We start from the raw sequence: 26,025 nt of genomic DNA on the forward strand, positions 1-26,025 counted from the left end.
TTAAAGTAGCAGTGCGGTAAATATTAGATATAGGATAAACAATCCTGCTTGTTTTATAAATATATATCTAGAATATGTATCCTGTTTGTCAGAAAAAGAAATATTCCAAAACTACAATATTTTTCCATGGAGCAGGAAGATCCAAAAAGACTCCCACCAAAAAAGTGCCCCAGACCTAAAATGTTCTAATCTCCCCCTACAACAGTTCCAGCTTTTCACCCATTATAGTGGTTCTGGTGCTATCTATGGCAGGCAGTTATGATGGAAGATATCCATTCTGAACACTTGATTCCACATTTGCTCATATGTAATACCCACCTATCAGCAAAAGTGTGTTTTCTTTTCATAGGAAAGGACTTGTCTGCAGTAAAATGCCATGATTTTCCTGGAGAAGACCATGAGTGCCATGAGCCTAAAACTAATCATACATTCAAACATATGCTTCTTTGACAAGGTCCCAGTGGTGGGCCAGATTTGTAGAGCCACCTCTTTCTCCCCTGCACCAGTAATCAGATCATAATAGGAGCCTATTAAGACCTATTGGGACACAATGTATTCATTTGGGATTTTCAGAGCTGCAGGATATTTATACAATCAGTCTCTAGATATCAGTTGGACAGGACATCATTGTGCCTTATATGTGCACCAATACTTGCTTAATCCATTTGACATGGTTGGGTTGGCAGCTAATGTTGGCCTGCATATGGTAACCTTAACATTATTGTGTTCTGCATATGACATTGTATGTTCCTTGTGTCACTTTGTAGTGTATGGCTCAGTGCTGGTTGCAATAGGTTGCACTTTATATTGCCATGTTTCTTGATGTCCAGCATTATGTCCTTAACCTTCCCATCTATCACTGCTATATACTTACCATTCTATCTTGCATTCAGCCTTGGAACACTCTCCTGCAGAACTGGATGCTTCTTGCAGTTACACACCCTGGCTATATGGCATTCCTTACGTACGATGAGGTCAGAGAGCACCTGAAGAGCCACATCCAGAAACCTGGCAGGTATGATTCAGCAGGGAGGTTAAATCAGGTCATGTATTTATAGAATAATAAGTAAGGCTGGCTGTCTGAGATATCGGACAACAGAACAGGTTGATTATTGAATGGAACACAAACGAAGGTGAGAGGAAACCTGATTCTGCAGCTTGAAAGAGTTCTCAACATGATACAAACACTGGCCATACTGAGACTGTGTAAATTCAGTTACTACTTTTGCAAAGGCTCAGGCATGGAAGGACCCCAAACGCCCTTTCACTGCAGTATAAACACATTGAAATACTTATTTAAGGGCATTTAAAGCCATAGTAGAAATGCAGCCTGGTTTGAGTAGTCTTATGACATATGTGGCTTCTGTGCTGCAGTCAATGCTCTGCAGCCATATTTTCACTTGAGCTAGACCCTACCACTTGCAGTCCTTCTCTTGTTTTTTTTGGGTGTACAGCAGAAGTTAAACTGGTTTGACATGTGGCCATACACCAGATGTTCCTTACAGTGTTCACACCAACAGACTGTGCCAGAGACCATACCCGTTCATGGCTATTACCCATTGTTCAGTTCTTTCAGGCCAACAGCCTCTAATGATCAGAGCTCCGGAAAGTGAAGAGGAACATGGCGGAACAGTATATTAACTTTTTTAATGGAACAAATACAGTATCTTGACTATCTACAGGAACCAACCCGCTTCCTTATACCTTCACAGGCAATTGGTCAGTGTGGTCAAAATCGTTTGAGCTGCCCAACTAAATCTGGGAAAGTACAAAACCAAGTACAGCTCAAATGACTCATTGCTGGAACTACTGTCAGTCCAGAGTGAAACCACTTGATTTTGGGGGCATATCGGATACTAGCCCTGAAACACGTATGCTCTCTGTCTGTTTAGCAACCTGTGGGTTCTTTGACCACAGAGCATATCCAATGAATCAGTGTATGGCAGCCATAATATTCTTCTCAATTAAGGAGCTATGGTTGCACACAATATCAAACAACTTCTGCCAAAGCCTCAGAACTGTCACCCACATTCCCTATTTGTGAATGTTACCGAAAACATTTTCATACTGGATCAACTTGTATTTTTGGTTTAGTTGACATTTACGCAACTTGGCTTTCTGCTTCATGCTACAAATTGCCCCTTGTAATTATATCACCTTCAACCATTCATTCAGGCTTATTGGGCATTATTCTCTTCCCAGAAATGCATGCCATGCTTGGAATGTATCAGTAAATAGATCTGCTGTATAGAATCTAATTACGTTTCCTAATGCTTATTCATCTAACTGTATGCTAATTACAACTTCAAAGTATTGAAAATATTATTATGGACTAAATGCTGGAACATCAGCTGACTCTGTATAAGGGAAATGTCAATCTAGTCCTGGCTTTCTAAAGATTTTATTTGTCATATTGTTGTCATATGGGGGAAAAGTAAATTATGGTCTTCAAAATGTCCAGAACTGATCATTATCTTTTTAATGACATGGATTTAATTGTTGTTTCTGCTAATGCTTCGAATGGGCTCACATTGGTCTTTTTCCATGAATATCCTTACTGTGTTCTAACGTATAATATCCTAACGGTGGCCATACTTCTTCATCTGACCGAATCTGCCCCATGGGCCATATAGAGGGATGTCTGTTTGACCATCATTCACAGAAGCTAATCCACCAAATTTGACCAAAATGCCGAACAAATCGGAGGATTTTAAGACTGGTTAAGATTGGTTATAGATTGTTCTCACTCTACGACGGTTCTAGTGACTGTTCTAATTCCCTATACTTGATTATAGGTTGGTTTTAGCCACCGAATGAAACTTGGATACACAAAAAGGAGAAGTTGCAAAAGAGTTCTTAATCTGAAAGAGGAAAAAATGTTCTAACACTAAATCTAATTAATGGGTTTGGCTATTTCAGCTCAACCCATTAATTACAGTTGCATAAAATTAAGCAGACAGCCATGCAATCTTTTTAGATAAACATTTGTTATAGAATGGGTGGCACTGAAGAACACAATGACTTTCATTATGGCAGTGTCATAGGATGCCACCTTTCCAACAAATTTCTGTCCAGGAGCTAGAGCAGCTCATCTGTTAAGCAGTAGGCCACACAAACTTGCAGAACATACTGTAACTGTTGAAGCATGTTGTGCATAAAATGGTTGCCCTCTGGTGCAACACTGACTACCAAGTACCAAGTACTAAGCAGAAGTATTCATTGAGCTTCATGAACTGGGTTCATGTGACCAAGCCTAAAATCGCCATGTGCAATGCCAAGTAGTGTGAGCTTGAAGCAGCCACCATTGGTTTATGGAAAACATCTTCTCTGGACTGATCAATCAAGCTTGACCATCTGGCAGTATGATAGACTAATCCGAATTTGGCAGGTGCCTAAAAACACTACCATGTCATGTTCTAAAATCAAATGGAAACCTTCCCAGAAGTGGTCAGACTGTTATAGCTACAAAGACTACTCATACCAACATCAAATTAAGACCTAAGGTTTTGACATGTTCAACAAACACATATGGGTGTGGTGTTCATGCGTTCACATACTTTTGGCCATTAAGTGTTTTAGAAGTGCTGCAAGTGCATTGAGCAAAGTGGACTTTTCCCCCGCATTAGAGGGGTTGTTCACTTTAATATTAACTGTTAGGGGCACATTTACCTAGGGTCGAATATCGAGGATTTTGCGCTATTCCTGCGATCGAACGATTAAATCCTTCGAATTGAACGATTCGAAGGATTTTAATCCATCGATTGAAGGATATTCCTTCGATCAGGAAATTGTTAGGAAGCCTATGGTGACCTTCCCCATAGGCTAACATTGGCCTCGGTAGGTTTTAGGTGGCGAACTAGGGGGTCGTAGAAATTTTTAAAGAGACAGTACTTCGACTATCGAATGGTCGAATAGTCGAACGTTTTATAGTTGAAAACGTTCGATTCGAAGTCGAAGGTCGTAGTAGCCCATATATTTTTCCTCCATTCCTTCACTCGAACTAAGTAAATGGGCCCCTACGTATAATGTAGAGAGTGATATTCTGAGACAATTTGCATTTGTTTTTATTTTTTTTTATTATTTGTGGCTTTAGAATTATTTAGCTTTTTATTCAGCAGCTCTCCAGTTTGCGGTTTTAGCTATCTGGTTGCTAGGGTCCAAATTACGCAACCATGCATTGATTTCAATAAGAGACTGGAATGTGAATAGGAGGCTGAATAGAAAAATGAGTGATAAAAAGCTGTGATAACGATAACTTTGTCACCTTACAGCACAATTGCTTTTAGATGGGGGTCAGTGTCCCCCATTTGAAAGCTGGAAAGAGTCAGAAGAAGAAGGCAAATAATTCCTCTGTTGAACTATTTTGAACTCCATTTGCATTTTATGATAAATACACCCTGTTATGTGCTTATACCTTAGTCATTCACACCAATGAATACAGATCTAAACTGACATTTTGTGTCCATTAACCAAAGTCTCCTTGTTTCCCACAGTTACATATTCAGACTAAGCTGCACACACCTTGGTCAATGGGCTATTGGTTATGTGACGTCAAAAAGAGATATTGTACAGACCATCCCACACGATAAGCCTTTATATGTGGCACTTCTGGAAGGAGAGAAGGAGGGGCTGTAAGTTTGGGGCGAAAGGGGGGAAGGGGCCCTGAAGAGCCAGGCAGTCCCCTGCTAGCAGTGGTGTAATTATAAGGGAGCAGACCCCATGGTCACAACTCCTCTGTATGGGAGAGGGGTGCAGGTCCCACACCACCCATATCAGCTATAGACAGATCATCCTATCAGTTTTTCACTTAAAGGAGATCTAAAGCCTAACTAAAAAACTAAGCTAGAAATGTTGTACATTATGTTTTGTGCTTCTGTACCAGCCCAAGGCAACCACAGCCCTTTAGCAGTAACGATATGTGTCTCCAAAGATGCCCCAGTAGCTCCCCATCTTCTTTTCTGCTGATTCAGTGCACATGCTCTGTGCTGCTGTCACTTACTGAGCTTAGGGACCCACTCACAATATACAGTAGACATAGAATTGAAATGTCACAATATAAGGCTGATTAGTAATTAATACAGATATTTATTACATGGCAGCACAGAAACTAGTGCAATTAGCATCAGAATTTTAAAACCAGCCCTGTAGCATCAGCTTATATTACAGGGGAAGCTCATTTTCTGCTTAGGACCCGCTGAGCATGTGAGTGTCACAGATACTTTCCAAGATGGTGACCCCCTGTGACAAGTTAGAAGTCCTGGATCATTGCTGCTATTGACAAGCTGACACTTTAGGCTGGTGCAATAAGTTCATTATATAAAAGATGGCATTTTTAGCTATATTCATTTTTAGGGTTAAGGTCTCCTTTAAAGGACAGCAGTGCAGAGTTTACAGTCTATAGTAAAAGAGCACAGAGGATGGATAAATAAGCTGTACTAATGATAACTCAGTAGAAAAAGCCCACCTGCCGCTGAATACCCATCAAGTATAAACTATAGAATTCAAAATTGGTGCCTTAAACACTCTGTTTCACTGCTGCAGGTATTTACACCCTAATGGCGTGAGCAACAATCCCGATTTATCAGAACTAAGCAACCCTTCGGCAGGCCCCAAGGTTCAGGTGTCACAGGTGAGTAGAAGCCGGTCGAACCATTTTGTCCAGTCTATCTCCGCATTACTGTGTTTCTTTTGCATGTCATTTGCATTGCAGACAATATAGATTCCATCAGGGTCTAAACCTGTAGCGCTTAAATTAAGTTGCTGCAGAACTGCAAATACAGGTATGGGACCTATTATCCAGAATGCTCGGGACCTAGGGTTTTCCGGAAAAGGGGTCTTTGCGTAATTTGGAGCTTCATACCTTAAGTCTACTAGAAAATCATGTAAACATTAAATAAACCCAATAAAATGAGTTTGCTTCCAATAATGATTAATTATATCTTAGTTTGGATCAAGTACAAGGTACTGTTTTATTATTACAGGGAAAAAGGAAATCATTTTAAAAAATGTGGATTATTTGATTTACAATGGAGTCTATGGGAGATGGCCTTTCCGTAAGTCGGAACATTCTGGATAACGGGTTTCCGGATAATGGATCCCATACCTGTACTAAATTCCTCTATGCCGTTCATTATAGGAGGGGGATACTAGGACATGTAGTTCTTCTGCATCTGGAGACGTGAAGAGAAGAGCCCCGTGTATATAATAGTATATAAGTATATATATATATTTCATAAATCAAGATAGTAGATGTGTTTGCTCTCCCAGTCCCTGTATACCTTATTCCTTACATTTCCCATAACCTCACCTACTTGTTTCTTCTGTAGGAACAATGGGACCTATATTCCCAGATGGGTTCCTCCTTTGAGCTCTGCAAGATCTGTGTTGACAATGAGAAGAATGTCCGGATAAAGCCGTGCGGGCACTTGCTGTGTAATGACTGCCTCTTAGCATGGCAGGTAAGCGATAACACTAAGGGGCATATTTATCAAGGGTCCAATTTCCAATTGAAAAAACTTTGAAATTTGAATTCAAAAAGACCAACTGAAATTAAGTTGAAGTTTTTTTTTTGGTCGAAAAGGTCCGTATTCGGCCAAATTATTCGAACCGAAGAAATAGCACATTTGATCGAATTTGATTCAAAGTTTTTCCCAAAAAAACATTAGATTTTTCAAAGTCCGCCAATTGACTCCAAATGGGTTTTAGTTAGGGATGCACCGAATCAACTATTTTGGATTCGGCCGAACCCCCGAATCCTTCGTGAAAGATTCGGCCGAATACTGAACCGAATCCGAACCCTAATTTGCATATGCAAATTAGGGGTCGGAGGGAAAAACATCTTAGACATCCTTGTTTTGTGACAAAAAGTCACGCGATTTCCCTCCCCGACCCAAATTTGCATATGCAAATTAGGATTCGGATTCGGATTCGGTTCGGCAGGGAAGAAGGATTCGGCAGAATCCGAATCCTGCTGAAAAAGGCCGAATCCCGAACCTAATCCTGGATTCGGTGCATCCCTAGTTTTAGGAGGTCCCCCATAGGCTACAACAGCAATTCAGCAGGTTTTAAATGGCGAATGGTCGAAGTCGAATTTTTAAAAAGACAGTACATGATAAATTTTGATATTAGAATTTTCAAATTTTTTACAAATTTGAATCGAATTTGGACTATTCCCTAGTCGAAGTACACAAAAAATAGCATGAAATGGGGCCACAAACACTAGCCCTTACTTTTGCACTACCAATAGTGACCTATTGTCTGTCTTTCTGTCTAAGGTTGATGGCACACAGGACAGTTTATTTTAGCTTGTGGAGGAGCACCCAAAATTCCCCATAACACCACCACCTATTTATCTTTTGAGTAAAAAGTGCCAGTATTACATGTCCAGTATTTACAAAGCAGCCCCACCCACATATTTGGGAGCATTTACAACCCCAGGGATGTTGCAAGTTCTAGAGTAATATGAGGTGCAAGAACACACCATTTAGTGCTCATTTAACAGAACTTGCACCTCCCAGGGTTGCCTCTGCATGGAGCACTGGATTGAAAATCTGGTGCTCCAAGCAGAAAGCAGCGCCAGGAGCCACTGGGTGGAGCATTGTAAATTACCCCTATTCAGTTAACCCCTGGACCGCTGGTGTTTCCAAAATTGTGTAGGGAAAAATGTGCAAAAAATGCTCAGAGGAGCAAAGTCTCTCGTGTTTCCAGGTGGCCATTTGACAGATTTACGAGGTGTGACAGTTTGACTGTGCCTTACATTGCAGAAGTCTGATGGCCACACATGCCCTTTCTGCCGCTGTGAGATTCATGGAAAAGAAGAAGTGCATGTACTTTCCCAGCCAGAAGCAGAAGAGGTGAGTGCTATCAGAAGACTATCCCCATGGCTGCCCTTTATTGGGTTTGGGCATCATTATTTGTGACAAAACATTTGTAAGCAGTTGTTAGACAGTTACAACCAGTTACACTCACAGGTCAGATCCTTTCTCTGGCCCTATTCAATCCTCCTTACTATATTGTGTTATAGCTATAGCCACTTGCCTTACTATTCCACAGCTGTAGCCACTTTGCTTGACACCACCTTGCCTTATTCTACAGCAGAAATTGCCAAACTGTGGGGCAAAACATTGTGGACAGGTGACCCATCCTGAAGACCAATAAGAATGGGATATGGGCTGGATGCGTAGTTGGACTTCTTCTGTTTATCTATAAAAGCCCAGTCTTAAAGGGATTCTGTCACAATTTTTATGGTGTCGTTTTTATTTAAAAAAATTTATTAAAAAAATTTAAATTACACTGCAAATAACTCACTCTACAATATAAAATGTAATTCCTGAACCAGCAAGTGTAATATTGGTGTGTAGGCTCCATCTCAGGTCATTTTGCCTGGTCATGTGCTTTCAGGAAGAGAAAGCACTTTAGGATGGAACTGCTTTCTGGCAGGCTGTTGTTTCTCCTACTCAATGTAACTGAATGTGTCTCAGTGGGACCTGGATTTTACTATTGAGTGTTGTTCTTAGATCTACCAGGCAGCTGTTATCTTGTGTTAGGGAGCTGCTATCTGGTTACCTTCCCATTGTTCTGTTTGGCTGCTGCGGGGGGGGGGGGGGTGATAGCACTGCAACTTGCAGTACGGCAGTAAAGAGTGACTGAAGTTTATCAGAGCACAAGTCGTCTGACTGGTGGCAGCTGGGAAACTGACAATATGTCTAGCCCCATGTCAGATTTCAAAATTAAATATAAAAAAATCTGTTTGCTCTTTTGAAAAATGGATTTCAGTGCAGAATTTTCCCATGACAGTATCCTTTTAAGGCCATTAAGGGTGACATTTGGGGATTACATGTATCTCTAAGCTTTATAACTAGGTAAGAGGAACCAATGTACATGATTTATTATAAGCAGAATAACTAAAATGGCAAACCACTGCTATTCACACCATGCCAAGTTCCTTAATTTGATATACTATACACACTATCCCATAGTAGTGTTACCATAACTGTACAACATGGGGGGGGAGGGTTGTAGGTCAGTGTCTGACATTATTAGGGTATGGCCAGCTAAAAAGTTACTGATAATGAAATAACCCAGATTTCTGACAGATCAGGAGTTGCTGGTTGTAATCGGCCATTTAAAGGGATATAACATATAGTTCTACTTAGGTGGTATGGTTAATACTATAGTTTCAGATGGCAGTCCTAATAGGTATTGACTTCTACTGTATTGATCCAAGAAAACACTGGCAAGCAAATGCAGGGTTATACCCTTTTATTCTACAAATGCTTGACAAAGGGGTCTGACCCCGAAACGTTGCACGTTTGCAGAATAAAATTCGCAAGGGTATAACCCTGCATTTGCTTTCCTTGAGTGCAAGTGTTTTCTTGGATCGTTTGTTGAGGAGGGTGCCGATCCCTTTAACACCGTGCACCAGGCGCTGAACTTTCGAAGACCAGGGTGTGCGAGCGGGAAACACTACTCCGCTCTTCTACTCTATTGCCTATGGCCTGTGCAACACAATGTACCTAAACATATGTATATAGTGGACCTTAAAGTGGACCTGCCACCAATATGTTAAAACCTGTATAAGAAAAGTCCTTTTCAAGTTAAACATGAAATCCAAATTCTTTTTTTTATTAAAGCGTTCATAGCTGTTGTAAAAAATCTCAGCTGTCAATCAAATATTGGCTGCCCCTCCTCTATGCCTTAGGCATAGAGACGGCCACTTTCACTTTCCATTCAGCACTTACTAGATGTCACTGCTCTCCCCACATTCCCCCTCTCTCTTCACCATTTAATTGTGTATCCAGGGCTTGGGGATGGACATCAGGTCTCCCATTCTGGAGCACAAACAAGATTCTGAGATGATACAAGGCTTGTCTTAATAACAGTGTCCACAAAATGGCTGCTGCCTGCTTGTTATAATTATGAATTCCCAGACTGATGGAAACAAGATTCAAATAATTTATACAGCGTAATTAAAGTTAATACCTTGGTTTTACTTTTTCCTGGAATCAGCATGATTTTTCATGGTTCCATACCAGCATTTTACCCCCTGGATTTTACTCTTTACTTGTTTTTAAACCATTTTGACACTGTCTCCTAGGAAACATAAAATTGAGGTATTACTGTAATGTGAAAATGAAGGTTGGCATCCCTATGTTTGGTACCAAACTAGCAGGGGCGTAACTACAGAGGAAGCAGACCCTACAGCTGCAGGGGGGCCCAGGAGGTATAGGGGCCCCATGAGGCCCTAATTCATATACAATTTCAATAAATATTGGAGAAACAAGTCAACCTCTAAACATATTGGGGGCCTGAAAAATAATTTGCTGTGGGGCCCAGTAATATCTAGTTACGCCACTGCAAACTAGAGCTACTCTATGCATTGTTACCTTATTGTGCATCTTTGTGATCTTGTCCCAGCAGATCACAGCCTCCAGTGATGCCAGCAGTTCATTAACTTTTGACCTAACGAAAGAAGAAGAAGAGTGGATACGACAGCGACCTCTTCCACCCACACCTGTCTCTGGGAGCTCCTCTGTGGCCTCTGCTCCCTCTATGCCCTCTACACCTCCTCTGCCTCTTTCACATTCACCGACCCCGTTTGGGCTACAGGTTGTGCCGACTTTAACCCATAGATTGCAGCTACAAGCCAATGATGTCATCTTTGGAAGAACAGAAGCCTCCGGAGGAACCTTGAACAGGACTCCACCGCTCCCACCAAGGATAAGATGGGACAGACACAGGGGGAAGCCTCCCTTTCACAGTACTTAGACCTACCCCGTTATGTTCAACTTACACCCGCAGAAAGCACATGGGTGCTTTCATAGAAGTCACAAAGTATACACCAGGTCTAGTAATTCATGGCAACCAATCAGATGTTTGCTTTCAAATAGATGACCTGCTGATTGGTTGCTATGGAATACCTGATTGGGTGGAAATGTGCACCTTTTGTGACATACTTAACCCTCCTTTACATTGCATTTCCCATAGAATGTACTTTATACACAAGGAACGCTGGCTCTTTTTGGTAGTTAGCAAATATGTTGTATATGGATATTCCGTGCAGTGACAGAACATTAATAATAAACCTGACACAATATCACATTTGTTAATAATCAAGGTAAATGTCTGTTTATTTCTGCTATATGGGTAGCACTTCACTCCTGAACCTCTTTGTCACAATGCATCGTATATATACATTGTCAGACTGGGATTTGCAAGTCCCACCAGGGCTACTACTCCAAGAGCCCTTACACCCCATCTGGGGCCCCTGCCACCAGCCCACTCAGCCACCGCCAGCCCCTTCCCCCCAGCCCCGCTCACCGTAACTTACATTTTCCAATTGGTGGGAAGGCAAGGATCAAGTCCATCCCAGTTCAACCCTGGATACATTTAGCTACTAAATGGCCACTAGTTGGGCCCTATCTGTTATTATATTGACTGGAAGTTGTGCAGAAGGAAGTACCAAAGGTAAATGTGACACAGCAGAATGTGAGATGTATTACAACACAGGATAAATAAACATTGTGACATCAGCATAAATGTGTAAATAAAATAAAAAAAAGCACAGGCTTTTATGGGAATCATGAGATAAAATATCAAACGAACTGAAGTGGCTGTTGAAAGGGAAAGTTGACCTTTATATTAAAGGAACGGTATTTGGCAAACAGCTGTGGAAATTTTTTATTGAGCAATATTGCTTTACGAATATAGCCACGTATGGATGAACAACAGCACTTAGATCCCTTTAAAGAAGCCAGACTTGTTAGGGCAAATGTATTTTGTATCACAATGACACTTTCTTTAAATAAAAACAGGGAAAGCTCTTCCATATTTTACAAAATTTTTAAGATTAAATTATTGAATCTTCTTACAATAACCTTTAATCTCTAAGGATTGTAACTTCATTCCCTAAATCCAAAAAATCGACCAATGTCGATCGGGAATTGTGATCCAATTGTTGGGCCCACAATTGGATTAGTTCTATATCTCCCACTCAAGGTGAGCATATGGGGGCAAGATCTGCTTGTTTGCCAACCTCTTTAAGTTTACCTCATTCCTATTAGGATTATATAGTGAATAAAGTTCCCCCTCTTGTAAAATATAAGGATATTACAAGTTACCGAGAAGTTCCAGGCCTTCAGCCTCGTTTTTGTACAGGTCATGGAATTCCAAGGTGGCTTCTAATATCCACATATTTTGCAACAGGGGGTACTTTATTATAATACACACGTTTCAGTGAGTAATGTGACAGAAATGTCATCACTAAGCTCCTATTATAACCAAGCACCGTTTATAAGGATATCATTTACAGGATATTCATGGCTTGTGTATTATGTATACTGTATAGTGAATAAAGTATACACAAGTTTCAGTTTTCATGAATATCCTGCATACAAGTCATTAGGGTTGAGGAGACTGCCTCATACAGATTTAAATAAACAATCCTGGAAATGAATTCCAAACAAGCTCCAAGAAAATCCCATTTACATGGGTTTATCTTATAGGCTAAAGCTCAACCACTGGGTTTTTAAAGCAGAAGCCAGGATAATAGCTGATCAGATTCCCAACTACAGACCAGTTTCGCCTTTCTTGAGGCTCATCAATCCTGTAAATTATATCCTTATAAACGGTGACTAGTGATGTCATCAGTTATAAACGGTGAGTAGTGATATCATTTGTCACATGACTCACTAAAACTAGTGTATTATATCATTATGTTCTGTATATGTTGTTGTGTACACGTGTGAAATGTAGTAATAGTAGTATTTGTCTATTGAAATTATATATATTTTTTCAGGGATTAGGCAGCTGGGATCAGCATCCTGGGGGTAAAGCACAACATGAGATTGTAGTCTCTTTTCTGCATCTTATTTTCACTTTCAGAAAATGAACAAAATTAACAGTTCAAAATAAAATCCTTGCCACTTAATGGGCTTCCAGCTAACACAGTTTAGTTGTCCTAACTAACCAGGAGTAGGCCCAGCGCCTGCCTCCCCAAAACAGAGAACATTCAGAAAACAGACACATTCCCAAACCTTGAGGTGTTTTCAGTCCTTTCAGTGAGCTCACACAGGCAGCTTTCCTGTGTCTTTCCCCAGACTGGAGCTCCGTATCCCGGCTTGAGCTGTCTTTTTTAATAATACACCTGTGGTGCCTCAGGTAGACACAAAAAACCCAGGCTGGACTAGCAGTCCCGGAACCCCTCAGTTAGGAACCTGGGACATATTATACATAAGCACTGCCCTGGACTTTCCCAGGTATCCTGGTAGTGACTGTACCACTATATATATATATATATATATATATATATATATATATATATATATATATATATATATATATATATATATATATATATATAACAGTCCAAGGGTAGTTAGCAGCGCACACTGGAGTTTTTTAAAAAATTAATTTATTTATTTAAATTTTAAAAAAGAGCATAATACATGCATCGACGTTTCGGTCCTGGTCTTGGACCGTTATCAAGGATCTTGATAACGGTCCAAGACCAGGACCGAAACGTCGATGCATGTATTATGCTCTTTTTTAAAATTTAAATAAATAAATTAATTTTTTAAAAAACTCCAGTGTGCGCTGCTAACTACCCTTGGACTGTTAAATATTCGACATTGTGGCAGCACCTGGTATATTGCTATTCACTGGTGTGCGAACAGCTCATTTTTGTTGTTTGTTTATATATATATATATATATATATATATATAAATAAATATATATATAGTCAGTAACAGTGATTGATTGACATGCTAATAGACACAGAAGGAAAGAGGTCCCTACAACTGCAGAGTTTACAGTCTTCCCTATTATCATCTTGGGTGAAAATTAGCATTACAGTGAAGATGGAGTTTCCGTGAGGGTTGTTATGTCATTGTGTAGCAGCAAGTTTTATTCAAATATTTTATGGTGGTAAATAAAAAAGGCAATATAATAAGGCAGTTGTAGTGCGTGAGCACATCACTTATTTTGTTATGATGTCTTTTGTGAGTGTGTCTGCTCTATGTTTAGCCAGATGCCCTTTGCTGTGTTTTCATTTGCCATAGAACCTGTCTGTGCAATGTTTTCTGTATTTTAACTAGTATACTCCGAACATTCCTGATCATTCCTACCAGATACTTCTAAACTGCTGATCTACTGTGTGCCCAACCAAATCATCCTCCATCCCGGCCATTACAACCTTTAGCTAAACAAACTTTGAAAGTAACCAGTGTCGAAGTGTGCCTCTTGTGCCCCACCAGAGAACCTGATTTCTAGGGTCTACACTACGCAGGATTAGATATAATGGGATTATTTAATATAAGTCACTGTTTGCCCAGGAGCAGTAACCCATAGCAACCAATCAGCAGGTAGCATTTACTGGTCACCTTTTATGGGTTACTGCAACCGAGCAAATATTGTGTCTTTTATTATATATGGGGATGAATGTAATAAATGGTACAAACACTATGGTAGACATGCCATACCATGCTGATGTTACCTAATTAGAAGATTTTCTATTTTTCCATTTACTGTAGCCAGACAGTTTTTAAAAGCTATAGACATACTAAAGGGCAAAATACATTGGGAGGCCACATTCACCCTGTTGGCCTCCAGATGGACAACCCTGCGATATACCATTAAGGCTAATTGATCATAGGTTGCAAAGAAGACCACACATCATTTTTTCCATTGCGAGAATTGTATCCATTCTGTGGCATCGTACATCATGTTGAGAGGTACTGCACTGCTGAAGACTGGTCCATCAGTAGAACGAACCGGTTACTAAAGATAATTGAAGACGTGCAGGTCTTTGATTTCAACGTGGATATTGCATCTTTGCACAGTTCACTACCCCAATAAACTTCTACTTTGTATCCAACTTGAGGTGGACTCCTGTACAGAATTAGACTGGGTCTCCTCGAGCTTACTAGAAAATCCCACAAACTTCATAGCAATTAGATATAAAGAGTGCCAAATGTAATAGGGTTTTACATAGGCATATGATGAAAAGAAAGGCTGGCTAATGGAAATTCTCCAATTCTTGGGCTCACTGGGAGAACGTCTAGTAATCTGGAAGGCCTGTCCACTTCAGCCTTCTTATCCCCATTATTGCAAAGACCTTCAGGCTTTTCTGGAAAGAAATAAGCATCACTGTGGTTGTGTCTTGGTCACTTAGTGTTGACAGTTAACACAAGGGACATGATAGATCAAAAGGGTATGTCCAGGTACTTTAGTTTCCTCCCTCACTTCAAAAACATCCAGATGGTCAACTGACTGAGCCTAGTGTATTGTGTGATTGATATTGAGAACTAAATGGCCCATGGTTGTCTACAAGAACAGTGTAACGTGTCATTGCTACTAAAGTAAAAGATGATGCTCCATGTCCACTCCCTCTCACATAATGGAGCTGGCTTTGGGGTTATCCACCTTCCCAGAATCCAAGGTGTATTTTACAAACTCAGTTTTTTGAGTGTGGAGAACTGATATGTAAATGTGGGACCCACTTGGTATTGAATAGTATAAGTACAGGCATAGCTGCAGCAAGTCTAAGTTCATCATTGTGTATTCTGTGATTGTGGTGACGTGTAATGCTGGTGTTTGCGTTGAGACGGCCAAAAAGAATGGAGAATTGTGGCACAGTTCAATGGAGATTACTTACCGCTGGGTAAAAGGTTACAAGGAGTACGAGAAACGGCACAACGTTCTGATCTCAAATTGTTAAAGACCACAGAGAGGCATCTAGAATAGGGGGGAAACTGGGGGTATAATAATAACACTAATAATAACAGGTAAGTGCTACATGGGTCAATCAATATTACATAGGTACCTATATAACATTCAGATGGGAGGAGTTGCCCTTTTATTTTTAAACAATATCTGCAATGGTAAAGGTTGATGCACTTATGCTTTCTGTGGAAATTTAATCTTGTGATGCAATGTAATAAACACACGCCCTATACCTGTGGATTCTATAGGTGAACCTGAACTGGGTGATATCAAGATCCACCCCACTAACATGAGAAAGTTCACCTGCCTGTAGTGCCAGATTAACAACTGGTATATACACTTATTGCCTCTATGTATCAAAATCAGTGTGTTCTGAAGTTACTCGTGGAATCAGAAGAAAAATGTGGTCAGTGCAGTTCATGTTTATGTTGCTGTGTTCATTTCCAGCATAATCATGATTCTAAAATAACACAAAAATCCTGTTTGTCATATATACATATAACATAGCGCTCTAAATATACAGACAAGCTCAATCATGGAACTATGGCCCTGTGGCAATGGCAACTATATACAGAACCTCACGAACACCTTTTTTATAACTGGTACAATGCTGTCTCCTCATTTCATAGACAAATTGCTTTTTTCTGAAATGCAGGGATCTAATATCTGAACTACAAGGATCTAATATCTGGGAGACTTGGGGCCTTGGGGTTTCAAACACCAAGGGGCAGATTTATCAAGGGTCGAATTTCGAAGTTGAAAATACTTCGAAATTCGACCATCGAATTGAATTACTTTGACTTCGAATATCGAAGTCAAAGTATTTTCTCATCAAATTTGGCCATTTGCGGTCAAAGTAAAATCGTTCGATCGAACGATTCGAAGGATTTCAGCGATCGATTGAACGATTTTTCTTCGACTTCAAAAAACGTAGAAAACTGCTCTAGAAGGTCCCCATAGGCTAACATAACACTTCGGCAGGTTTAATTTGGCGAAGTATTGAAGTCAAAGTTTTTTTTAAAGAGACAGTACTTCAATTATCGAATGGTCGAATATTCAAACTATTTTACTTTGAATCGAATTCAAAGTCAGGGGATTTTGTCCAATTTCCAGGGTGGGAATGGGGCGGGGGGAGATTCCAATGTATTTGTCACCCATCTCCTGAGCTAGAAATCACCTTGACAACAAGACCCCTGGTAATGTAAACTCTATTGAGAAGGGCCCTGTTTACCTTCTGTTTTTAGGAGATATGTGCATGAAATTTGTATGTTTAGTGTATACACCCTTCTATTCTACAGTTCTGTGGAATATGTTAGCACTTTCTAAATACTTGTCGATGTTATTATTAATAATAATAATAATAATAATAAATAGCAATTTTGGATAAAGCTGCTATAAAACTATCAAGATAGTAAAATAATTGCTTTATATAAAGCTAATATAAAAATATAAAGATCATAATAAAAATAACTTCTTTATATAAAAAAAAGTTATGCTTTTTAAAAAAGAGAGCAGCTCCACCTACCTGTCAACTTATGGTAATGCATGTGGTAAAGGGTTCTGGAAAATGGCAGAGAGGCTGCTGTAAGATGCCATAGACTATTTATTGGTTTGGTGTACTTGGAATACCAGGGCCTATTTTGTGGTTCAGGCTTCAGGCTAGCTCCAGGGTTCCCTTAGTGCTGTGGGTCAATAGACCCAGTGTATACGTGTCTAAATATTTGAGTGCTGAAAATCTGGCAAAATCCGATGCGTGTGTCTGCACCAGCACTGGCACAATTGATCTGGATGCCAACAGGGAAAGAAGGAGATAACAGCGTAGGGGCTGATTCTCAGGCTGAGCTTTGCAGCAGGCCAAGATCAGCCCCCATCTGACATTGGTCTTAGATGTTAACAGAAGCTAGGTGGTCAAAATAAGAGGCAGATCAACATTATATATCTCTCTTTAAGGGAGAAGGAAAGGCATTTTTACTTGGGGTGCCAGTAGTTAGGCTGCGGCACCCCCAAGTGATCGCATTTACTTAACTGAAACCCCGGGCAAGTGCACCTATCAGGAGAAAACTGCATCGGCCCAGGCCCACCACAGAGCGATCTTCTTCTGGCTTCTTCTTTTTTCTAACGGCTGCACGTGCGCATTAGAGTGAAAAGCCCAACTTTAACTAAAAAGCCAGCTATTTCGTTCTACTGCGAATGCGTCTGTCCTGGGAAATTTGAAGAAAGAAGAAGCCAGAAGAAGATATCTCCGTTGTACTCGCTGGAAGAATCCCGTGATGGTGCAGTTTTCTCCTAATAGGAGCACCGGCTCGGGGGTTCAGGTAAGTAAATGTGACTTTTGGCACCACCAATTAAACAGACTTTTCCTTTAAAAATGTGTTCAAATATTCATTTCCAGGGTAATGGACTCCCAAAAATATTGCTGCTCTGGGGTTTTCCTCTGTGTCATTTCTCAGGGAGCCTGAGAAATGAAACAGAAAAAAGCTTAAAGGAAATATATGATCATGTTACTATATCTCTGCTGTTTAGCTACAGGGCAACAGGAATATATCAGTTATCTGATTACAGTGTGAGAAATGCTCAGTTAAAGTCTTCCCTACACATAGGACCTCCCTCTGAGGTTACCAGAGCTGATCCAGTCAGGGTTCTTGTGGCAGGAGGGGCCCCCAGAGACGGGAAGGTGCAATTCAAGGGTCATGAAGTGGGCAGAGCTTGCAGGGCTACAGTGTAATGGCATATACATAGTCAGTCAAGGGTATGGCTACGCATTCACGGGGCATTTTTTAGGCTATGTGCCCAGGGGGGCCCAGGTGACCAGTGTTCTAATAATTGGGACAACATGGAGGGATAGCCCTGCTGTCTTAATAGTATGGGTCCCCATTCCTGATCCCTCATCCCTGCATACAGATATACCTTCAATCTAAGCATTTTCAAGGACACCTAAAAAAGCATGGAGAGCAACCTATTACTGTACAGTGAGTTGCCTTAAAAAATGTTACTGGGGTGAGAGGAACTCTTCCATTTTATTATACATTTTTAATGTTGTCATTTTATAATGTAGACTATATATATATATATATATATATATATATATATATATATATATATATATATATATATATATATATATATATATATATATATATATATATATATATATATTGTATCCTTTATTGGGGAGATGGAACATTGGATTTTTTTACCTGGGGATAAGACAGAGCCTCCACCCCAGTCCCTTATTTGGGAGCAGGGATCTCATCCATATCCAATGAAATAACCAATGTTGGACAGACTGAAAATGCTAATACTTTCTGTTTATATGAATTATTGCCTTGCAGACATTTGCAGACATCTATAGCCTAAGACAAAGAGCTGCTCTATGGAGGCATGGGTGCGGAGGAGGATTACAATCATTCAGGCATAGACATGCTCTCTGGCTGTTGGTGAAGTTTCCATGGCCACTGAAACCCAATGTATGGTGTGTGTGTGGGGGAAAGGGGGAAAGAAACATTTTCTTCTTTAACATAGAGAAAAGAGATCTGAAAGAGATTGTCATGCTGGGGATTGCAAGGGGGTGGCCAAAATATCATACGAACATATGGAGGTAACTTTGATTTGATACCACATGTGAACACAGCAAAAAAAAATCAAAAATGTCCTACAGGACTCTCTTAAGTAGAAAAGAGTGAGATGATAACAAGTTCAAAAGAGTAGTGACCTGTTGGGACCTAGTCATCCATCTGAGCTCCAGAAGGCATATTGTCTTCTGGAATGCGTCAAGTCCAGCCATGTAATTCCTTTTCTACCTGATCAGTCTTGTCCCTAAAGGATCTCAGTCCCAACAGTCATGCTACATTTAATCGTACCAGCTATAAGCTGAGCACATAATCAGTGTTTTCATTATAGTGGAAGCCTTCTCCTGCTCAGCTCTATTCAAATAAATAGTTACTTATGGTAATCTTACCCTAATCTTACCATAGTCTAGACAAAATGTGTTTATATTGCGTTCCCTCTGTGCATTGTACAGTTGTGCTGTTATACTGCCATGTTGTACCATACCTAACACTTTTGTGCTGCTTAGTTTGCACGGGAGGCACACTGCACGGCATATCACTATATAAATGCAGAATATTGTGCACAAGTGATATCAGTTGTGGTTGTTGCAATGGGTTTCCTTCTACTACAATTACTGATGCACAAAAACAAAGCTTCTGCTCTATCACTTTCAAGGTAAAGTAGCCCTATGCTGTTTAAGAATGTGGGTAGGTTCTTAGCCAGTAGATTTTGTTTCCCTTTACCTATTATGGGCTCAAGGGTGCCAATGGGGAAGGGCTATGTGTGAATCAAGCCTCAAGAACCCTTTATACAGTGTCTCCGTTTATTTAGTATTTAGTAGTAAGGGCTATGGAATTCCTAAGTTTGGAAATGCGCTATAGTCACAATTCCAAGTCATCATTTACTAGGAATGCCTTAAATCAGACTGTCTATATCTTTCAGCTTATGGCAGAAGTGTCCAGCCCATATGTAGGGTAACACCAGTAACCAGGACAGAGTATGGTCTGCTACAGAGGAAGAAAATAGTAGAAGCACCAGGAAAATATGGATTTAGGGTAGGTATCATGCAAGTCCATGACACAAGGCAGAGGTCAGTAGTGACGAATCCAAAATAAAAAGCAGGTCAGGAACTTCAGGCTAGATAAATAGCAGGAGAGTTTACTAACCAAGCAACTAGCAGTAGGAAGATGATGCTTAATATATATATGTTGTGGTAGGCGAATCTGTCCCCTTTCGCTTCACCGAAAACTTAGCGTAACGGAAGTCACTGGGCGTCAAACACAGGTGACACATTTTTTCAGCTGCGAATTTTTGCAGCAGTTTTGTGAAAAGTTAACCAGGTGGCGAAACTGAGCAAATTCACCACAAATCCATACCTGGAGAATAAATTCGCCCATCACTACTTATATAGGTAATTGATTACTATTGTTGGTACCTGTCATTAACAATGTTGCAGGTAGAGTGAAGAAGAAGGCTAAAGAAGAATTTTATCAGTCATTGATAAGGCCAAGCCCAAAAAAGCATCCAATGGCTAAAGGAGGCAAAGCGCACACAGTACAGCTCAAGAGCAGACAGTTCCTTCCAGCTGAACAGGTATTATGTATGGGTTGAGTAAGCTGGGACCACTCTGCAAGTTCCTAGAAGGAAAATACCAGTATGATTCCATTTGTCTAATGTGTCTAATGTCTTGTGTGATTGAGAAGAATATATATATATATATATATATATATATATATATATATATATATATATATATTTATATATATGAAAGGTAAATGGTCTATAGCTGGTATAGGAGTTCAGTGGCAGGAACATGTATTAGTGCTAGTATAAGGCATGCAGTACTCGGTAGCTGGGGACATTTTGGGATCTGTGTAAAGTTGTGCTCAGTTGAAAAAAGTCCCGTAATGGGTGATGGCACAGACCTTAGAATAATTGCTATTGCTCTGCTGCTTTCCACAAATGTTTGTCTTACTACTGTGAAACGGGAAATAGACAGGTACCCACCACATCATTTTGTGTAGAAAGAAAAGCAATGTATGTTGAAATAAAACAACTTAGAACTGCACCCGGCAAGTCTAAATTAGAAAGTTCATGGGAAAAACCTAGACATGTTTGTGTTGCCTTTTGCGCAAGCCAGTCTAGTGGAAATTGATTTCCGAGGGGGCTGTACATCTGTTTCCTCTAGGGCACACTGAGAAACTAAACCCCCTACTAAATGGGACTGCTCAGACTGCTTAGTGCAAAATCCAAAAAGAAAAAAAATTGTGCAAAGCGACTTGTGAGAAAAAATTGTGCAAAGGATTCTTGCCACCCACTCCTTTGTACCTACCACTGTCAGATATGAGGATACAAAGATTGTACCTGATTATTTATATATATATATATATATATATATATATATATATATATATATATATATTTATATATTTTTGCAGCACCAGCTTAAATATCTATCACCTGAGTGCCTCTGCTGACACTAGGAATATGGGGAATTCAAGGTGTCTTCTTTGCCCTTGTAGGCTGCTGCACTCTATGCCTTGCTCTCTATGCTTTAATCAAGTTGAAATTGTTAGGTCAAATGGCATACCTCCCAACATTTTGGAAATAATAAGAGGGACAAAAAAGTTGAAAAACTGTGCGCCACGCCCAATTTTTGTGGCCACACCCCCTAATTGCCATGTTCATTTTACAAAATGTCTCAGGTTATAAAAGTTTGAACATATTTCTGTGTTTTTTTTCAGTTATTACAGTTTTGCTAATGAAGGTGAATTGCCCTTTAAGCTGTGAGTCTAACTTTTCCCAAGGGACCTGTTATCTTATATTGATACAATTACTTATTTGCTTATCTGGATACATTTTAATTGTTACAAATGCATCTTATCTGCAGCTGTGGCTGTTCTGGGCTCTCTGCCAAAAACCAATTAAGTTAGAAACTGTGTTTCTTTTTCTGGCTGTTCAGTGCAGAGAAAAACGGGACTTTCCAGTACAAACGAGGGACTACATGTTGAGCTGTCAAAAGAGGGACTGTCCCTCTAAAAATGGGACAGATGGGAGGTATGCAAATGGTACTTTAGTGGAAGAATGTTATGCCTATAAGTGAGCAAGTGTGTGTGTCTGCTGGTAGGGCCTCTAACAGAAAACAGAAAATCAGAAAGTGCAAAGTACCAATTTTTTTTGTTTTGCTGGGAAAAAAAAGTTCATCTTGATGTATGTGGGGTTTTTTTAACCACAGCTTCTATTTTACAAAATCACAAATATTTTTTCTGAAATCAGTGGTGTAACTATAGAGGAAACAGCCCAGCAACTGCTGGGGGGGGGCAGGAGATAGATGAATATAGATAGATGATAGATAGATAGAGAGAGAGACAGACAGACAGATAGACAGATAGATAATAGATGATAGATAGATAGATAGATAGATAGATAGATAGATAGATAGATAGATAGATAGAGAGAGAGAGAGAGAGAGAGAGAGAGAGAGAGAGAGAGAGAGAGAGAGAGAGAGAGAGAGAGATAATAGATAATAGATTAACCAAAACAAAACGAAGGTCATGGTTTTCCAAAAGAAGAATAAACAACACAAAAATCACTCCTTCATACTAAGCAACTGCATACTGAATGGCACTGACAGCTATACCTACCTTGCCCTAGAAATCAGCCAATCAGGAAGCTTTAAACCAGCAATAGCTGCCCTAAAAGACAAGGCTTGCAGGACCTTCTATGCCATCAGAAGACACCTGTACCACCTTAAACCACCAGTGAGTAGGGATGTAGCGAACGGCGGAAAAAATGTTCGCGAACATATTCGCGAACTTGCGACAAAACATGCGAATAGTTCGCGAACGTCGCGAACCCCATAGACTTCAATGGGAAGGCGAATTTTAAAAGCTAGAAAAGACATTTCTGGCCAGAAAAATGATTTTAAAGTTGTTTAAAGGGTGCAACGACCTGGACAGTGGCATGCCAGAGGGGGATCAAGGGCAAAAATGTATCTGAAAAATCCATTGTTGACACAGCGCTGCGTTTTGTGCTGTAAAGGGCAGAAATCACACTACGTCACTCAGGTGATGTTTCTGGACACGGAATGTGAAAAAGCTCACACAGCTAGGTGGCACTTGGTTAAAGACTGGGCAAATAATGCCTGCAAGGTCAACGTATACACTACAGCCGTTGGATACGGAATATATTATTGCTGCTTGAAAAACGTCACTCGGGTGGTGTTTCTGGAGACGGTATTATTATTGATATTTAGACAGCTAGGTGGCAGTTGTTTGAAGAACAGATGCAGATGAGAGATCAGCAGCAGGACAGACAGCTGCCCACAGCAGCTACATACAGAGCACTGCAGTAGAAGGTAGATTACTAGCCAGCAAAGCTACCTAACCTAAAATGTCCCTCAAATCCCTGCAGAGTTCTGTCCCTACAATACAGAGCAGTATCAAGTAGATTACTAGCCAGCAAAGTTACTATCAACTGTCCCTCAAATCACTAACAGCTCTCTCCCTACACTAGCTCTTCCAAGCACACACAGGCAGAATGAAAAAACGCTGCAGGGCTTCAGTTTATATATGGAAGGGGAGTGGTCCAGGGGGTGTGGGGGTGGTCCAGGAGGGAGAGCTTCCTGATTGGCTGCCATGTATCTGCTGGTCTGGGGTGAGAGGGCAAAAATAAGCGCCAGCTAAGGCGAACCCAAATTGGCGAACGTCGCGCGACGTTCGCGAACATTCGCCGAACGCGAATAGTCGATGTTCGCGCGAATTAGTTCGCGGGCGAACAGTCCGCGACATCCCTACCAGTGAGAGTCTGGCTTAGAATCTTTGACAGTGTCATCGCTCCAATCCTCCTCTATGGAAGCGAAGTGTGGGGTCCTGTCACTTACCCAGACCAATCCAAATGGGATTCTAGCCCAACAGAAATATTACACCTGGAATTCTGTAAGCACCTTCTCCAGGTCCACAGGAGCACCTCAAACTCTGCCTGTCGGGATGAGCTGGGCAGATTTACCCTAATGTTTGCCATACAGAAGAGGGCACTCTCATTCTGGGCACATCTACAGAACAGCAGCCCCATGACCTACCACCATAAAGCCTGGCTGAACAACCAGACTCAGGGCAAACCATGCGCCCTGAAACAAATGATCAGCACCCTGCCCACCAAAGACTCCAACCAACTGACAAAAGGCCAAATAACACAAAAAATAAACAAAGTCAAAGAGCAATACGTCTGTGACTGGAGGAACGAAATATCAAATTCACAGAAACTTTCTATCTACCAATCACATCCCAGACTTCACATCCATAAAAGAAGAGAGGAAACTCCACTTCCTACTGGGAGAAGAGACACTGACAGTAACAATAGCTGCACAATATGTAAGAGACTGTCATAGACTGAGAGAGAACGGACTTTCCCCTATTCTCATAAACTGCCCCCCCTAACCCCACCCATTTCACCCCTCTACCTGCTTTGGCAATGCTTAATGTATTTGGTCCTGCCAATAAAGCTCATTTGATTTGATTTGATTTGATTTGATTTGATTTGAGAGAGAGAGAGAGAGAGAGAGAGAGAGAGAGAGAGAGAGAGAGAGAGAGAAATGCTAGATAATAAAGAGAAATTAGTAATTGCTTATTTTACTCACATTGTAGCCTCCAATGATAATACAAATTATAACCAAACCAAACCAAATTATAACCTTAACCTGATTGTAACTATAGTTATAACTACATCAGCATGATTCCCTGTATAATTATTGTCCCCAGGCACCAGCCCATTCAACAATAAAATCCTGGCGCATGAAGGTACTAGTGATGGCCACGAGGTGTCACTGCTTGCAAGTCTTTCCATAAATTCAAACGGGAATGTCAGGTATTCACAACCAGCCAAGAAACCATCACTGGTATGAATAACTGGATATAAATAACTGCAGTGTTTGTAAGAGCTGCTGTGGTGTATGTGTGTGTGATCACTCCTAACATGTATGAATAAAACTGAGCATACATTACATGATATGGCGGTAAATAGGCATTTGGTCACAGATAAACACAATCTGTTTTTTCTCAATGCTTCCAAATATCTCAGCTCGCTAGCATCTGTTATAGCAGTTTCCAGCATGGTGCCTCCTTACTGTCTATGTTATTGCTATACACTGTATATTCTGTGAAACCTGCAGCCAAGCACTTCTGCACTGATATAAAGTCCATTAGACTATAAAAACTGATGCAGATGCTACATGCCTAAAGCTGGCTGTGCATGGAATGGTGTTTATGCTTCTTAGGCAACATAAAGAGGCAGCTGAAGTCATCAGCCAATCAGAATACCTAAAGAATCTTATCAATCTGCCCAATCAGATTTCAGCTAGGAAAGGTGCCTTGATCATGTTAATTGGACAATATCAGCCTTTGGGCACTAAGGCCAATGGTGAACATAACATTTCTCCAACAACATATTTGAGCTGTTTCAACTGTTGTTAAAATACCCCCTAGGGCACCACCTGTTTTAACCTGGCGGGGCAGGGGGCCTGCAAGAGGAAATCTTTATGAGGGTGGCCTTGTCCAGGGGTGCTTCGCCAATGAGGCGTCTTGAGACTGTCGCCTCAGACAGCAGCTCCCCACTAGGTACCAGGGGCGTCAAAAATGCCGCTCCTGGTACTTTAAGAGCTGAATTTCGCCCCTGGCCTTGTCCCCTAAAGTTACACCACCGGTGGGGTGATACAAACAATGGTTGATTGATTTTCCAAATTTGATTACATTTATGGA

The 26,025-nt window shown here is 40.5% G+C and overlaps 1 protein-coding gene across 2 annotated transcripts in view; it reads left to right on the forward strand.

Annotated features, from left to right (window-relative positions):
• Positions 1-11,111, forward strand: part of LOC121395620 (E3 ubiquitin-protein ligase CBL-like) — a 31,050-nt gene extending 19,939 nt beyond the window's left edge. The window contains exons 4-9 of one of the 2 annotated variants that reach the window (XM_041569586.1): positions 894-1,015; positions 4,494-4,631; positions 5,542-5,629; positions 6,327-6,458; positions 7,764-7,853; positions 10,417-11,111. In XM_041569586.1, the coding sequence (XP_041425520.1) occupies positions 894-1,015; positions 4,494-4,631; positions 5,542-5,629; positions 6,327-6,458; positions 7,764-7,853; positions 10,417-10,767 (921 nt within the window). In that variant the 3' untranslated portion in view covers positions 10,768-11,111. The remainder of the gene's footprint in view (positions 1-893; positions 1,016-4,493; positions 4,632-5,541; positions 5,630-6,326; positions 6,459-7,763; positions 7,854-10,416) is intronic. The other variant, XM_041569587.1, reaches the window with a different exon arrangement.
• Positions 11,112-26,025: the final 14,914 nt, after the last annotated feature.

This window comes from Xenopus laevis, chromosome 7L (genome assembly GCF_017654675.1).
Source record: "Xenopus laevis strain J_2021 chromosome 7L, Xenopus_laevis_v10.1, whole genome shotgun sequence".
Classification (NCBI taxonomy): domain Eukaryota; kingdom Metazoa; phylum Chordata; class Amphibia; order Anura; family Pipidae; genus Xenopus; species Xenopus laevis.